Source organism: Macaca nemestrina, chromosome 3 (genome assembly GCF_043159975.1).
Source record: "Macaca nemestrina isolate mMacNem1 chromosome 3, mMacNem.hap1, whole genome shotgun sequence".
NCBI lineage: Eukaryota > Metazoa > Chordata > Mammalia > Primates > Cercopithecidae > Macaca > Macaca nemestrina.
Window position 1 is genome coordinate 102340247 of NC_092127.1, and position 16260 is coordinate 102356506.

Sequence of the window (16260 nt, forward strand, 5' to 3'; positions counted from 1 at the left end):
GAGGGTTAACATATCAATGAGCTGTCTTGTGTGTTCTTGTCTTCCCATGCAGCAAATAGTACCTGGCAGTACAGTAGGTAAAATCCTTCATTAGGGGAACTTATCCTTATGTTGTGTTTTTTTTTTTTTTTTTTTGAGACAGAGTCTTGCTCTGTTGCCCAGGCTGGAGTGCAGTGGCACAATCTTGGCTCACTGCAACCTCCACCTCCTGGGTTCAAGCGATTCCCCTGCCTCAGCCTCCTGAGTAGTTGGGACTACAGGTGTGTGCCACCACGCCCAGCTAATTTTTTGTATTTTAGTAGAGATGGTGTTTCACCACGTTGGCCAGGCTGGTTTCAAACTCCTGGTCTCAGGTGATCTGCCCGCCTCAGCCTCCCAAAGTACTGGGATTACAGGCGTGAGCCACCGCACCCAGCCATGTTGTGGATTTTAATTGAACAAGAATTAGGACTCTGAGGAGATGGCACCTCATCCTGCAGGGTGACGCAGACCTGCGTGACTTCTTGACTCTGGGCAGGTCCTCAGGTGCACTGGGAGGAGAACAAATAGCTCTTGTAATAAATGGGGCACTTTTCTCAAATGATTATTATTTTTAAGAAATTGAAAATCTTTTTTGATTATGGGTGTAATACAAGCTTGGAAAAAATTTAAAACACACATAAGGTTAAAATTGAAATGCCCTGTATTTTCACTCTCTAAAAATAGACACATGTGGCTGAGCACAGTGGCTCACACCTGTAAATTCCAGCACTTTGGGAGGCTGAGGTGGGCAGATCACCTGAGGTCAGGAGTTCAAGACCAGCCTGGCCAACATGGTGAAACCCGATCTCTACTAAAAATACAAAAATTAGCCAGGCATGGTGGTGTGCACCTGTAATCCCAGCTACTTGGGAGGCTGTGGCAGGAGAATCGCTTGAACCCAGGAGGCAGAGGTTGCAGTGAGCTGAGATCATGCCACTGTGCTCCAGCCTGGGTGACAGAGTAAGACTCTGACTCACAAAAAAAAAAAAAAAAAAAAAAAAAGACAGACACGTGTATCCTTCTAAGCTGTGTATAAACTGTATCATTTTCAAAACAATGCGATCATTCCATATATTGTTTTGTAAGTCACTTGATGACACATTATGGAACATCTTTGAGTGTCAGTCTGTGTTGACCTACCTCATTCTTTAGAATAGTAGTGATATGGAAGTATTCCATTGCATGGAAGGACTGTAATTTATTTAACAACTGCTTATTCACAGACACTTAGATAGCTTTCAGCTTAACAGTATTCAGTGCTACAAACACTTTTGCCTTTAGGTGCAAGTATTTCTGTAGGCTCACTTCCTATGACTTGAATTTCCAAGCCAATCGCTCACCGAAATGTAGGACAGATTGCTATCCGGCAATGTCGTACAGCAGAGCCCGAGAGGGCCTGATTTCCTACAGTCTCACCAGTCAAATGAACGATCAATTTTGATTGGTTAAAGCATCTCATTTAAAATTTCATTTAAAAACTGGGTGAACTAGAGCATTTTTCACAATCACTTGTCGACTTATGTCCTTTGCCTGCTTTTCTATTGTATCTTTTCCTTTTTGATGTATAGATTTTGAACCATAATGATAAGTGACAATGTGTCCTATGTCTTGTCAACATTTTATCCACTCTTTTATCTTTTGTTATTCTATGTCTTTTGCAGTACAGAGTTTTATTTTTTTAATATGTTCAGCTTATTAATCTTATTAAGAATTTTTTTTTGGCTCTGATCTCTGCCAAATGTTAGCATATTTATATATTTGTGTGGATTGTGAATTGTGATAGAATCTTTTTTTGAGAATGTATTTGACTCCTCTTCAGGGAATTCTTTCTGGGGGCTTACGCAACATATTTACTAGCTGCTGTGTGTACTTCTTGTGTTCCCATGCAATAAATGGTGCCTGGCAGTAGCTAACATCTGTCCTCTACTAGAAATTATTCAAAATATTTTCCCGTGTGTTTTTCTAATACTATGATGGAGCAAATACATACATATTTATTCTATTTTGAATTTATTTTTCTGTGTGGCATAATAGTCTAATTTTTTATAGTTAATTATCTAAACATCATATATTGAGTCATTATTCTTTTATCTACTGATTTGAAATGCTACCCTTATCACATAACTTCCTATATAATGTGTTTTTGTTGGGACTCTGGTTCCATTTTGTGTGTATTCCTATTTGTAAGTTTTGAAATGTGTGAGAAAGTGTTTTGAGATTTAGTGTGTATAATTTTATTTTGTAAGTATTCCCAATAACTTGTGGGTTAATGTGATGACAATGATTATTGTATTTTCCCACCAATTTAGAAAGCCTTTGTGGTAGTACAGAGGAGCCCCATTAGGTCTTAGAGCCACGGCACTTTTATGTGGAAAAGAACTATGCAGATTTGTGACTTGTTAATTCTCAACTGTCGCTTTACTGTTCGGAGAGTCCCCTTTATCCATATGATAAATGTTTACATAATGAGAAGCTAGTCTGTGTTATGTTCAGGCACATGGGACTTATACAACAGTAATGAGGCAGAAAGGGCTCCTGCCCTCACAAAGTTTATAGTCTAGTAGGGGAATAGATCACTGCAATGAACACAGTTAGGAGAGTTGCAAGTAACAGAAATTTCCAGCTCTAAGATGAGTATTTCCATGAGGTTTTTGGTTTTTTCTTTTTTTTTTTTTTTTTTTTGAGATGGAGTCTTGCTTTGTCATCCAGACTGGAGTGCAGTGGCATGATCTCAGCTCACGGCAACTTCCACCTCCCAAGTTCAAGCAATTCTTCTCCTGCCTCAGCCTCCCCAGTAGCTGGAACTACAGGCGCATGCCACCATGCCCGGCTAATTTTTGTATTTTTAGTAGAGAAGGGGTTTCACCATATTGGCCAGGCTGGTCTTGAACTCCTGACCTCAAGTGATCCACCTGCTTTGGCCTCCCAAAGTGCCAGGATTACAGGCATGAGCCACCACACCCGGCCTCCGTGAGTTTTAAAGAATCCACAAAAATGAATTTCTAAACTGTTTCTCCACATAGACACCCAAAACAAAATGGTAAAATTCAGTGCTATTCTGAAAGCATTAACAATATGGTCAGTATTTACAACAGTTAGGACATTCCAAGGATGAGGGACACCAAAAGGATGAGGGATACCAAAGACCGTCCTTTAAGATAGAAACAACACACCAGAAGATGGCCATCTCCATAGATGGTTTGTAAACATGTTACTGACAAGAACTTGAAATAGTGAAGCTGTTCAGAAGGCCACATGTTATCTTTAGAACAAAAAATATAACTGGAAAAAAGTCCTATTTGAGTAAGCTGCATTCTAATTTATGTAAATAATCATGAGTTAATAAAAGCTGGGACCTATGTGAAACTCAGAAGTGGGGCCAGAGAAATCATGTCAAGCAGAATGAGTCCATGTCTAAGAGGAAAGAGGCAGCTGGATGGTCATCGCAGCAGAGTGCAGTGGAGAGAACACAGGCTGTGTCAGGGCTACCTGCATTCTACTTTTTTTTTTTGATATGGAGTTTTGCTCTTGTTGCCCAGGCTGGAGTGCAATGGCGTGATCTCAGCTCACTGCAACCTCTGCCTTCCAGGTTCAAGTGATTCTCCTGCCTCAGCCTCCCGAGTAGCTGGGATTATAGGCGCCCACTACCACACCTGGCTAATTTTATTTTTATTTTTCAGTAGAGATGGGGTTTTGCCCATGTTGGACAGGCTGGTCTTGAACTCCTGACCTCAGGTGATCCGCCTGCCTTGGCCTCCCAAATTGTTGGGGTTACGGGCGTGAGCCACCGCGCCTAGCGTGCATTCCACTTTAATAGCTAGGAGGCCTCTGGAGCTATCAGTTGAAGTCAGTCAGAGCTGAAATTGAATCTTTACCTCAGTTATCTGGGCAACTTTGGGCAAGTGACAATCCCTCTGGGGTTTAGTTTCCTCTCTTAAATAGGTGGATAACACATTCAATCCTGAACACCCTGAAAAGTAGGCAAGGTGAAAACACCTGGTCCAATGCATAAGTGATCAATACTTGTTACATCCCCTTCTTTTTTCTTGTGTAGTCAGAAACACCCCTTGTGTAGAGGATTATTCAGCCTAACCCAGTTAATGAATCACATGTTGGTCTCTAGGCAACCTTCCCATCGGCCTTGGCATGTACTTTCCCCAGCAGGAGGAGCCCCCTCTGAATGTCCAGCCTTCCTCATTCTGCTAGACCCAGCTATAGCTTCCTTGTAAGCTAATAAATCAGCAACATGGTTTATCAGTGTCCGTAGGAATATGGTTATATTTTGGTTGAGTGAATAAAACTATGTCTCTAAACCTGTAAAAATTGAAGGCCACTTTTTTCTTTTTTTGAGATGGAGTCTCGCTCTGTCGCCCAGGTTGGAGTGCAGTGGTGCAATCTTGGCTCACTGCAAGCTCCGCCTCCCGGGTTCACGCCATTCTCCTGCCTCAGCCTCCTGAGTAGCTGGGACTACAGGCGCCCGCCACCACTCCCGGCAAATTTTTTGTATTTTTAGTAGAGATGGGGTTTTACCACATTAGCCATGATGGTCTCGATCTTCTGACCTTAGGATCTGCCCGCCTTGGCCTCCCAAAGTGCTGGGATTACAGGCGTGAGCCACCACGCCTGGCCTGAAGGCTACTTTTAAACACTTTTAAATACTTCCTATCAGTGAATCTCCTCAGTAGTTACAAATTCAGAAGATCCTGAATTTGGAAGATCTTGAAAAATTGGCATAGTGTTTGCTACCTTATAAGGAATGGTGGAAACTGAGGCAGAATTGGAAAGACACACACTGCTTGCTGGCACCCAGTATCAATTGCTGTCTTTGTCCTTATGAACAGAACCGAGATATTGTTCATAGGTAGACAGCAACATATCTAGGTAAAAATGACCTTCTTGAAGCTAGAGATGGGCATCTGACAGATTTTACTAAGACAGAAGAAGTCTGCCATTGATTTCTGGGAAACTTTGCTTTCTTGCCCTAGTACTGTCTGACTCTTTCTCCTTGCCAATTCCTGCTTCTTTTCTAGAATGTGGATATAATAGGTGGAGCTGTGGCAGCCACTTCCAGGCCAAGGAAAGGCCAAGGATAATTATAGAGCTGTTGACATTCTTGAGCTATAGAATTAACTGCCTACTTCTGAGCAACTGCCTTCTTCTGAGCTTGGTTTCTTAAGGAAAGAAAATAAACTCTAAGCCCTCTAGAAAGGAAAATAAAAACTTGGGACCCCAGTTCACTCCGCCAAAAGGAAAAAAATGAAGCTGAAAGCTGAGTCATGCAAGAAACTGCATTTCCTTTTGTTCCTAAGCAGATAGCTACAGATAAAAGGTTAAATATCTCCACAGGTAGTTACTCTATGTTCACCTTATCTATGTGCTGAGTGCAAGATAAATACCTAACTATTTCCCTGCCTGCTCCTTTCCTCTTGCAACATATGGGTTCAGTAATGTGACCATACCCCTCTTCTTTCCCCTCCAGCTCACTTTTCTCCTTTAAATATTGAAGCCCTCAAATTCATCTTTGGAGAAAGGCACAGACCACAGACTGTTGCTGTGATTCTGTGTCATTTCTTCCAGGCATGTCCTTCACCTTGGCAAAATAGACTTCTAAGTTGAGACCTGTCTCACATACTTATTGATTTATAACTTGTAAGCCTGTTTGGTTGGTTTTGGTTACTTGCAGTCAAATACAATCCCAAATTGATACAGTAAAGTTTCGATTGGCTTTAAAATATTATGCAGGTCAGCCCATAATTTATTACATTTATCTCTACCATAACAATATTTCTGAATTATGAATATTTCTGAATTATGTAAAATGGAAAGACAGCCTATCATTATCAGGGTATCGATATCTGGAATATAGCTATATTAAGCTGTTTTTAAAATTTATTGGGTTTATCACATTACATATAGATAACTAGTCCTTTTTAAACCAAAAAATCTGGCAGGCTATCTGGGACCACTGATGTAAAATAATCTTCTCTCAACAGCCATTTATTTCCTGTTTGCCATAATAATTCAGAATTATCTCTACTAATGACATGTACTAAAGTTTTGATTTTGGGATAAAATTGTTTCTAATTCTGCAATGCTCAGGACTATACTAAGATACTCAATCTTTTCGAATACATAACTTGAGTTCAGTTTTGTAAATATATTCTACTACAATATGTGCTTCTCCTTCTATAGCATAGAGTTGTCACTGGCCATCATTTGGCCAGTTGTTGCTGATGGAATGAGTGGCAGTAATGTGTTTTGCATGTAAGCCCGGCTCATAAAACCTCTCCATAGGCAATCCTTCCTGGGGAATGGAGGCGATTCTCAACCTTAGAAGCTATGTGTTGATTATAGAACTTTCATCAGCCTGGGCTAAAAACTGAGCCAAATAGATCTGCATTGCCAAGCTGTTCACTTGTCCAGAACTGATAAACTAGAAATAAACTATTATGTTTAAACCATTCCATATCTTCAGTTTATATTTTCTAGCACTTAGCTAATACAAGGTGTCTTAAAAGCTGAATTGTACTTATTCATTAATTTGATATGAGTGTTTCCATGTGCCACCCCAGCTCCGTGGCCTCACCTTGCTTTCTAACCAGAGTAGCCCTAGCAAGTGGCTCATACCATTCCATGCTGGTGGAGCCAGATCCCAGCTGAGGGCAGTAACATATTTACTATAATGAAGTTTCCATTCATAGGTCGTAAAGCTAAATCTGCATTTTCTTCCCCCCGATTCCATTTCCTGGTGACATTCGTTCCAGAAAAAGCAACCTCCAGCTCCACCCTCTCCCATCTATGTTGACTTCGGATAGAAGCTAATCACCTCCAGCTGTACTGGCCCCCAGCACTCTGCTGGCCTAGTTTCACATGCCAGTGCAGGAAAACAAGGCCTCATGATTCCAACTCATTCAGAACAGAGATTTCCAAATGTCATTTAAAGCAATAGAAACCTTTTTTTTCAAATGAAATCTCCGGCTACAACCCAATCTATAAAACTCCTCTGATTGAAGTGGGAATGGTGGTGGTAAAGCTTCTCTTGCCGTATTCAGAGCCAATTCTGAGGTAAGACCCAAACCTGTTATCTGTTGGGGCTTTAGATAGTTACTGTGGAGCTTTATATGTTTATTGATACTGTCTTCTGCCTTCAAATAGCCCCAGATTCTCGGGAATACGTCCCAGCCAATTGCTGCACTTAAGTTTGGAAATTCAAGTCAACTAGCTCAGAACTGGTGCAGTCTTATGAGGATAAGCCAAGCAATTTCCTGGGTCTTAGAATGGTGTTGAGACAGAACAGAGTCTAGAGACAGGAAGCCCAAGGCCTTCTTGTAATTGGACTAAGAGGAAAACCCTGCCTTTCCAGGACCAAGTAATGAGGGGCCAAATGCCCACCCCCCTCTGAACCTCCCCTCCCCTATGTCACAAATGGGTATGTCTGTAATTGGTCCATTCTGAAACTGTCATTTGCTTATACATCACAGGCAGGATGCTTCTGATTGGTTCTGGGCAGAATCCTGCCTCTGATTGGTCCTGGGATGAATTCTTCCTTTGTGTAGGGTATAACCTATCGAGGCCTCTAAAGGGTACTTAGGGATGTTACCATGCTCTTGTAATTCAATAAAAACCCCAGGAACATTATAATCAGGGCTCTTGAGCCACGTGCTCAAGCCCACTTCCACTCTGTGGAGTGTACTTTCACTTCAATAAATCTATGCTTTCATCTTCCACTGCTTTGTCTGAGTATTGTGTTCAATTCTTTGTTCAACATGCCAAGAACCTGGACAACTCACAGTCAAGAACATCCATCTGGTTACAGTGTCATGGCTGAATGGAGAAATACTGTTAGAATTAGAATTTAGTGAAATGAATTTAGTACCGAGAACAGAGAACCACTAAGTTAAAGCAGCTTTGAAGTCAATCTCTTTTCCTTCCTGTTTGGCAGAACCAAATATAAACCCCCAGGTAGTATGATATGTTTTCTTCGATTAGCCCTTGGTCGGTTGAGTACTGTGGCTAGGACTTGAAAATATTCTGATTTATATATAAATTGGACTCAGTAACTGGGCACCATTCACAAAGAGGTAGAAGGAAGAAAGACTCTGAATTTCTGAGCTACTGTTAAGCCAGTACATGACGCCCACATCAGTACTTAGTGAAGATCTATCAGGATCTCTGACAACACCTCTACTCTCCACAGTTGTCATGACTGGGGCCAACTAGGGAGATGGGAAGTGGTGTCTAGAGGTCCTTGTCTTCCCAGGGGCCTAGGTGTTGTTGAAAAATAACACACTGAAAATGTCTAATTTGTCTGCACACAGTTTTGGCTTGTTCATGTTTTAAGGTGTGTTTTTATTTACAAAGTGAGATAATGCATTACAAACAGATGATACAGTAACAGATAACTGATAACTCCATTTTCATGAAAAAGTATATAAATATATTACAGGAAATTCTATATAGTAAACATTAGAAATTGATACAGTAAACATTTGCTACTTTTTTTCTATGCCAATATTATTGTCATTTAAAGCTTAAATACTGGTTTCAAGTATCCCCTATAAAATAACTACTTTATTAAAATACTGGAAAACATTTTTGCTATAAACAAGATTGGTGCATTAAAAATAGACTCAGCATGTCCTTGTAACAATGTCTGCTATCATCAAATGCTGCCTTTAATCATCCCTAAGATCTGCATTGTTTGGTTAGTGTTAAAATTTTGTAAATAATCATCATAGGTTAAAGTAGCTGTAAAAAATACAGCATTTCAATATTATTTATTGTCAAGAAGAATACCCCTCTAAGATAGAGGAGAACCTGCATGTTGTATGAACTTGCTGCTCTGTGATCTTTATTTTGGATAGAGAGCAGGAGTCTGCTGGAGGTTAAGGAGAGAAATGGAAATGCATCCAGAGGTTCTTTTCATGTCACTTTAGAAGCTGAGGCTGCTGTTTTTGCTCTTCTTCTGCTTGAAGACGTGTCAGGACATAAAGGATGACTTGATAGCAGAAAATATACTGATCCTATGGCCAAAAAAAAAAAAAAGAAAACACAGTAGAACTTTAGATTTATAATGTAAATATTTTATATATATATATATATAGCTATACCACTATTGGAAGGGATATTTGATGAGTTTTGAAAAATACGGAAAAATTTTGTTAGAATGTTGAATGTAAGAAACGGGGTATAGGCCAGGCGTGGTGGCTCACACCTGTAATCCCAGCACTTGGGGAGGCTGAGGTGGGCAGATCACAAGGTCAAGAGATTGAGACCATCCTGGCCGACATGGTGAAACTCTGTCTCTACTAAAAATACAAAAATTAGCTGTGTGTGGTGGCACACACCTGTAGTCCCAGCTACTTGGGAGTCTGAGGCAGGAGAATTGCTTGACCCAGGAGGCGGAGGTTGCAGTGAACCGAGATCGTGCCACTGCACTCCATCCCGTCAACAGAGTGAGACTCAAGTCTCACAAAAAAAAAAAAAAAAAAAAAAAAAGCAGGGTATAGAATTGTGTGGTATTATAAAAATTATAAAAATATAGAAACCAGATTGGCAAAACAAAGAGAGAAAAAGCCTGACGGATAGGGGGTGGAACTATCCCAGAGTGCTAACTGAAGTTGTCTTTGATTGGTGGGCTACTACAGTATTTTTTGTGCTTTGATCATACTTAGTGGTAAAATAACCTTCCTACATAATTTCTTCTGGATTTGTTGAGCTCATTTTGATGTTTTAAAACGTCAAAAAATTAATAGCTAAGAAGTGATTCAAAATAATTGTCTTGCCAGGCATGGTGGTTCATGCCTGTAATCTCACCACTTTGGGAGGCCGAGGCAGGTGGATCACCTGAGGCCAGGAGTTCAAGACCAGCCTGGCCAATGTGGTGAAATCCTGTCTCTACTAAAGTGTGGTGGCAGGCAGCTGTAATCCCAACTACTCAGGAAGGTGAGGCAGGAGAATTGCTTGAACCCGGGAGGCGGAGGTTGCAGTGAGCTGAGATCACAGACTGCACTCCAACCTGGGTGACAGAGCGAGACTTCATCTCAGAAAAAAAAAAAAAAGTATGTATGTATATATATATATACACACACACACACACATACAGTCTTTAAATATTTTGGAACAAAAGCATGAAAATCAAAGTTTCTTTGAAAATGAACTACTTTGGTGAAATTATTTTCTATTAAGTTGATGGTGCAGACATCTGACTTTTTTTGTTATTTGGGAAGGAACTGAGTCTGAAAATAAAAAATTCACAATATATTAAATGAAAAGTAATAAAACAACAACCACAGTTGAATCTCATTTAAAATAGCTGCATGTATGCATGTGCGAGCATGAAGGAGTGTGCACATGTGTTTAGGACAAAGAATATAAGAACATCTCCTAAAAATATTAACAGCTCTCTGAGAGTAAGAATACAAGTGGCCTTTTACGTTTCTTTTTTGCTTATCTGTATTTTCACTTTTCCACACATTCATCCTTGACTCTTTCTCTGACACCACATACAACCCATTAGCAAATCCACTTCACATCATGTTCTCTTTCTTTCACTCTGTCCACACTTACCACTCCAGCTGTAGCCACCCCTGCTTGTCACCTAATTGATCTCCTTGCTTATAATCCTGCACCTTCCTCCCCAGACTTGGTGTCATTTTAACACAGCAGGTCAGTAGTCCTTTAAAATGTGAGTCAGATCCCTGCCACTCCAGGCTCCCATTTCACTCAGAGAAAAGCCAAAGTCCTGGCTCCTGTCACCTTCCCTCTAACCTCATCTCCTCCTTCCCTCTTCCTTTCCTCATGCCCTGCCTGCCACATTGGCTGTGACCATACCTGAACACACAAGACCCTTGGACTTCCACACAGGTTGTCCCTCTGCCTGAAAGGCTCTTGTCCCCAGAGATCTACAGGACTCTCTCCTTTACCTTCAAATCTTTGTTTAAGTGTTACTTTGTCAATGGTGCTACCCTGTTTAAAATCGTACCCTCAACCTGCCATGACTGATTCCCTTTATCTATTTCACTTTTCTTTTCTCTAAAGCACTTATCACTTTCAGAGATCCTATATAATTTACATGTTTAATATGTTTATCATCTTCCATCCTTATCAGTATCTTGCAAGAATATCTTTGTTATTCTAGCAAGGATCTTTGTTTTATTCACTGATGTGCTCCAGCACCTAGAAGAGTTCCTAATATACAGTAAGCACTCAATAAATACCTGTTGAATGAACAAATGAATTAATGACCTTCCTAGGTGTAAAGGGCTGCGTATACCAATCAAAATGTTTTCCTTACCTAAAAAGTGTGATTAGAAATCAGCTTAAAATTTAGAAGACAAGTTGAATTTAAAAGGTTTATGAAAGGGAAGTAGGCAAATGCTAATTTTTAAAGATAGCAAATTTCCCTATTTTTCAAGAGGTAGAGAAATGTTAATTTATGGATATTTGAAAATAGCTTCTACATCCCCCACTCTCCCATTATAAACACAAAGGATTGTGGAACTCTTCAGTGAAGAAAGACACTAAATAAGGCACTCTCTGTGAAGGACACAGTTGTGTCAGTGGGTGATGGTTTCCTCTCAGGCAAGAGAAATGAAAATCATCAACAGAGGATAAATGGACCCATGTATTCACACACTCCTTACAGAATGTCTTCTTGAAGTTAAGCAACTCCAGCCTGCCTTGCTGTGTTCCAGTCAATGCTGATGACTCCATTACCTCTCAGGGAATTTCTGTAGCAAGAATGTTACCTTCTATCTCTTTTTCAGGTTGGAAATAGGGGAAAGAATGCCATTAATTACATAGTATTTTGTACCATTCTCAAACTGTCCGCAGCATGCTATCCCATTCTCTGTAATCTCTTCAGTGCAGAGATTGCATTTTTAAATTAAAAGGCAACATTTTAAAAAGCTTGGAAGTATTTTTTTTTCTGAATTAGTCCTCATGTTTAAAAAAAAGCCCCTCACTGCAGTAAATGTTTGGTTTTGTGCTCTAACATGGGAACTCTCAAAAAAGAAAAATGGTTTAATAGGAACTTAAAAAAAAATTAGAATCTTTATAAAAATTCTCATTAGGAGGCCCAGCCATGACTCACCTCCGTCTGAACCATTCCGTGTCTTTGTAGTCTCATGCAGCGTACCAAATCAGAGATGTCAAACTGTCAGAGGAAACCACATGTGTGTTAGATTCAACGGGTAACTGGATTTGAATCTCAAAAGGATCACAGAGGGGAGGCTTATGTAAAATTCTGTATCCCACTCTTCTTCCCCTTCTGGTAGTCTTGGGAAACTCTCCTGGACAAAATGACTTGGCGAGTGGACTTTGTCATCACTTGGTATTCTTGTTTTTGATCTTTCTAAGAATTAGGAAAGGTTAATCTATTTGAAAATCTCCCAAAGAAAAGAAATTCTCTTCCCCCTGAAATGTGACTAATTTCTAATATTACAATTTAAAAAAGGTAAATTATTTTTCCTACACATTGCTCTTCCAATAAACATATTTCCAATCTAAAAAAGATCTTTTGACTTCAGCTGAGATTGAACAGTTGGAAATCAGGGAGAAAAAGACTATTTGGTTTCGTCCTACAAATTACTATAGCTAGCATGTAAAGTGCTTTTAACTAAAATTCTTTAAGAGACTATGATTTTAATTACACATTACGGTAAGATATTCTAGTATTTTAAATAAGGTTTATATTAATTTGAGTTCAAAAGTAAGATTATACTCAGAGTAATAATTTTTTTATGTAGAGTAATTGTTTAGAGAGAAACTATTTAGCATTAATTTTATAATAAAATGTATATATTTTTACCCATAAATACAAAAATACAAGCTTTTTCATTTCAAAAAATACTTTCCTTTGTGCTTCAATTATTTCTATCTTTAACATGTGATAACAATACTATCTTACACCAGCCTAAAGACTATAAAGGGTAAAATGAAATACTGCATAAAAGGCCTCTGAGCACACAGTTAAAAAAAAACCAGTAAACAAGTATAAAACTGAAGTATTATTTTTTGTTGATCATGGCCTATGTAGTTTTGAATACCAATGTTTACAAAAATACAGTTTTCTATAATAATATAATAAGAAAATGAAGGCAGTCATATAAGTTCATAAGTTAAACAATCCCAAGATCACAACACATTATCAAAAATTAGACTCCATCATTGTTTCTGGACAAATGCTTACTCAGCCTGTATCTTGTACTCACATCAAGATCCTGACTGATTAATCCCAGAACCACATCTATGCAAATCAGGGTCCCTGAACGTCCAATGCCAGCACTGCAGTGCGTGATGATTGGGCCTGATCTGTGGATGTGTCTCATGTAGGAGATAAAAGTAAGCAGATCATCTGGTTGAGAAGGTGTATCATGGTCTGGCCAGGCAGTGAAATTCAGATGAGAAATATGGCGCACCTCTCTGGTCTGAAATTGTACAATAGAATAAGTGGATCATGACATGTTACATTGTTCACATACAATTAATTCTTTTCTTTCTTTCTTTCTTTCTTGAGATAGGGTCTCACTCTGTCTCCCAGGCTGGAGAACAGTGGTGCAATCTCAGCTCACTGCAACCTCTGCCTCCCAGGTTCAAGCAATTCTCCTGCCTCAGCCTCCAGAATAGCTGGGATTACAGGCCCACGTTGCCACACCCAGCTAATTTTTGTATTTTTGGTAGAGATGGGGTTTTACCACGTTGTGTCAGGCTACTCTTGAATTCCTGACCTTAACTGAGCCACCCATCTTGGCCTCCCAAAGTGTTGAGATTTGGGAGGCATGAGCCACTGTGCCTGGCCACAATTAATTCTTAATATTCTATTGTGCTGTCAAATTTTGGCTTGTCTATGGGACCAGATCAAAGGAAAAGTGGAATAAACTAAATGGCTCCATTAAGAAAAACATGGAAGGCCTCTATCAAGGTTGCTAGAGCCACATTTGAAATATTGATAAAAACTACTTTTTGGAAACCCTAAAAACAAATTACATTTTGATATGGATAACAACCTTTTTTGGTGATCCCATTCCAAATGCACCTCAGATAAAAGTCAGAGTCACTGCAACCCTACCTAATCTGGCCCTGTTTCCTCTTAGACCTCACCTCCTCCTCTTTTTCCCCATGGCCACTTTCGTCAAGTCAAATGATTCTCTGTGGCTTTAAATACAGTGTGCACAGTTTGGTCTCAGGACTTTTGTACTAGCTCTTTCTGACTGGAATGGTTTTCTCCTCAGATATTCCCTCCATGGCTCACTCAACTCATTCACATTTTTCCTCAAATGCCATTTTCTCATGCCTTCCCTGGCTGCTTGTTGAAAATTATGACATACTTCTCATTCTCCCCCAACCAATTGTCCTTCTCTGTTTTATTTTTTTCCCACAGCACTATCAGGACTGGTATTTCCTCTTCAAAATGTAAGCTCCATGAGGTTAGAAATTTTTTTGTCTGTGTTGCTGACTGCCAAATCTCTATAAAGGGGTTGAGTTCTATAAAAATGTGTGGATTAAGTGGATACATCACTTGAAGAATACTGAACAACTGTGCTAGCCTAAGTAATAGGTAAGCTAGTGTAAATCAATAAAAAATCATGAATCAAAAATTATGAAAGAAATTCTCAGGCTACATTTACATGACACCAATAGAACTGAATTGATATGCTTTGTTTCTATAAAAGTAAAATCACTATTTCCTTAAGATAGTTAAATCTCTATGGGAAACATTACTCACACCTAGCTGGGATACTGTGCACAGGGGTGTAGTAGGGTGAGGGAGAACACAGAGTGAGGAAACAGTAGCAGCTTTACTTCAGGTATTACCACTTATCTAATTCAAGCTATATTGATCCAGTGGTTAGGTAACTGCAGTATGAATGATCTGAATAACAGTTGCTTATGCTTAAATTATCCATGTATTCCTAAATACGTTAAGTTGCCTTTATGAGGGAATATTTTCTACTTATAGATTTTAAAAATAGTTTTAATGAGTCTACTTAGAGGTCTAACCATAAAAACACAAGTTTCCAACATGCAACTTCTGAGCCATTTTGTGCTATCACCAAGGATGATCATCACATTAAAAGTCCTGTGTTTTCATTTTCATTTTAGTACTGCACACACTGGAGGAAACTGGCAGAATTCATGAAGACGGTCACATTTAAACTTATACTACATAAAGAAAAAATAGCTAGCATTAGTTCCATTGCATGGGAACTAGGAAGTCACTGTCTTTTATCTAGAAATAACATTGGTGCAATCATGGAAAGAGTCCAGGCTTGGATTACAACTAGGAGATATACCTTGCAATATGGAAAGATTTAATTCACTTACCTGAATATCTTCAAGGGTCATTGCCCTCACCACAAAGCCCTTCAGCTGCTGCATTCTCACAAGAGCCAGTCGAAGTCTGTTGCTGACCATTGTTGTTTTGCCTAAGATGTTGGGCCAATAGCGCTGGCATTTGATTTTTTCTCCTTCTACTTCTTGAGTCATCATGGCTATCACTGTGGATTTTTGCTCCCAAATCATCTGCCAGAAGTCTCCAACAGTTGAAGGCAGTGGTCCTTGGCAGGCAATGTAAACGAACTCTTCCTTCCCAACTGGTATCTTAATGAAGCTGGCATTGATATAGCCACCTTCATCTCCAAGAGGCACTCTTGTAGCATCATCTGTGAATTTTCCACAACAAAACAGAGCCATCCACATCATGCATTTTAAACAAGAGTCTTACAAATTGCATGAGTCAAAGGTCATGAGAAATCCTCATAGTCATACATGAAAATCACCAACGTATTTTAATAGAAGTATATTTTAAAATTGTAGCACAGCCAAATTATATTTATTCTTTTTGCTCATGTTACAAGTATCTAAGGTGTCAGTTTAGTGAGTTTCTGACATATGAAATTTGGTATTATTTACATAGATTTAGTTGAAATTAAAATTAGTAAGTTAATAAATGCATTTAGAATTGCCTAATAAGTAACTAGAGAAACAAAGAAAAAGAACTGGTACTTCTCCATCATTATTTTAATGATGATGACAATAATAATAATAGCACTGAAAGGCAATGCCAAAAAATTTTTCATAGAACAAAATTTGGTATTACAATAACACTATTAAAGTATATATTGCAAACGTTATTGGCATAACTAACTCTCACTCACCTAATAAAATTATATTCTTAGCAGCCAAAACAATAAATTAACACAATAAATAAAATAACAGATCATTTTATTCTCCAGG

At 39.0% G+C, this 16260-nt stretch overlaps 1 protein-coding gene across 10 annotated transcripts in view; it reads right to left on the minus strand.

Moving 5' to 3' along the window:
• Nucleotides 1–8854: 8854 nt before the first annotated feature.
• The window catches only part of LOC105479667 (protein tyrosine phosphatase non-receptor type 13), a 225357-nt gene continuing 217951 nt past the window's right edge, over nt 8855–16260 (minus strand). For all 10 annotated transcript variants that reach the window (XM_011737771.2, XM_011737770.2, XM_011737769.2 and 7 more), the window contains 4 exons: nt 15349–15686; nt 13236–13451; nt 12116–12178; nt 8855–9044 (listed from right to left, as the gene is read on the minus strand). In XM_011737771.2, coding sequence (XP_011736073.2) covers nt 8949–9044; nt 12116–12178; nt 13236–13451; nt 15349–15686 — 713 coding nt within the window. In that variant the 3' untranslated portion in view covers nt 8855–8948. The remainder of the gene's footprint in view (nt 9045–12115; nt 12179–13235; nt 13452–15348; nt 15687–16260) is intronic.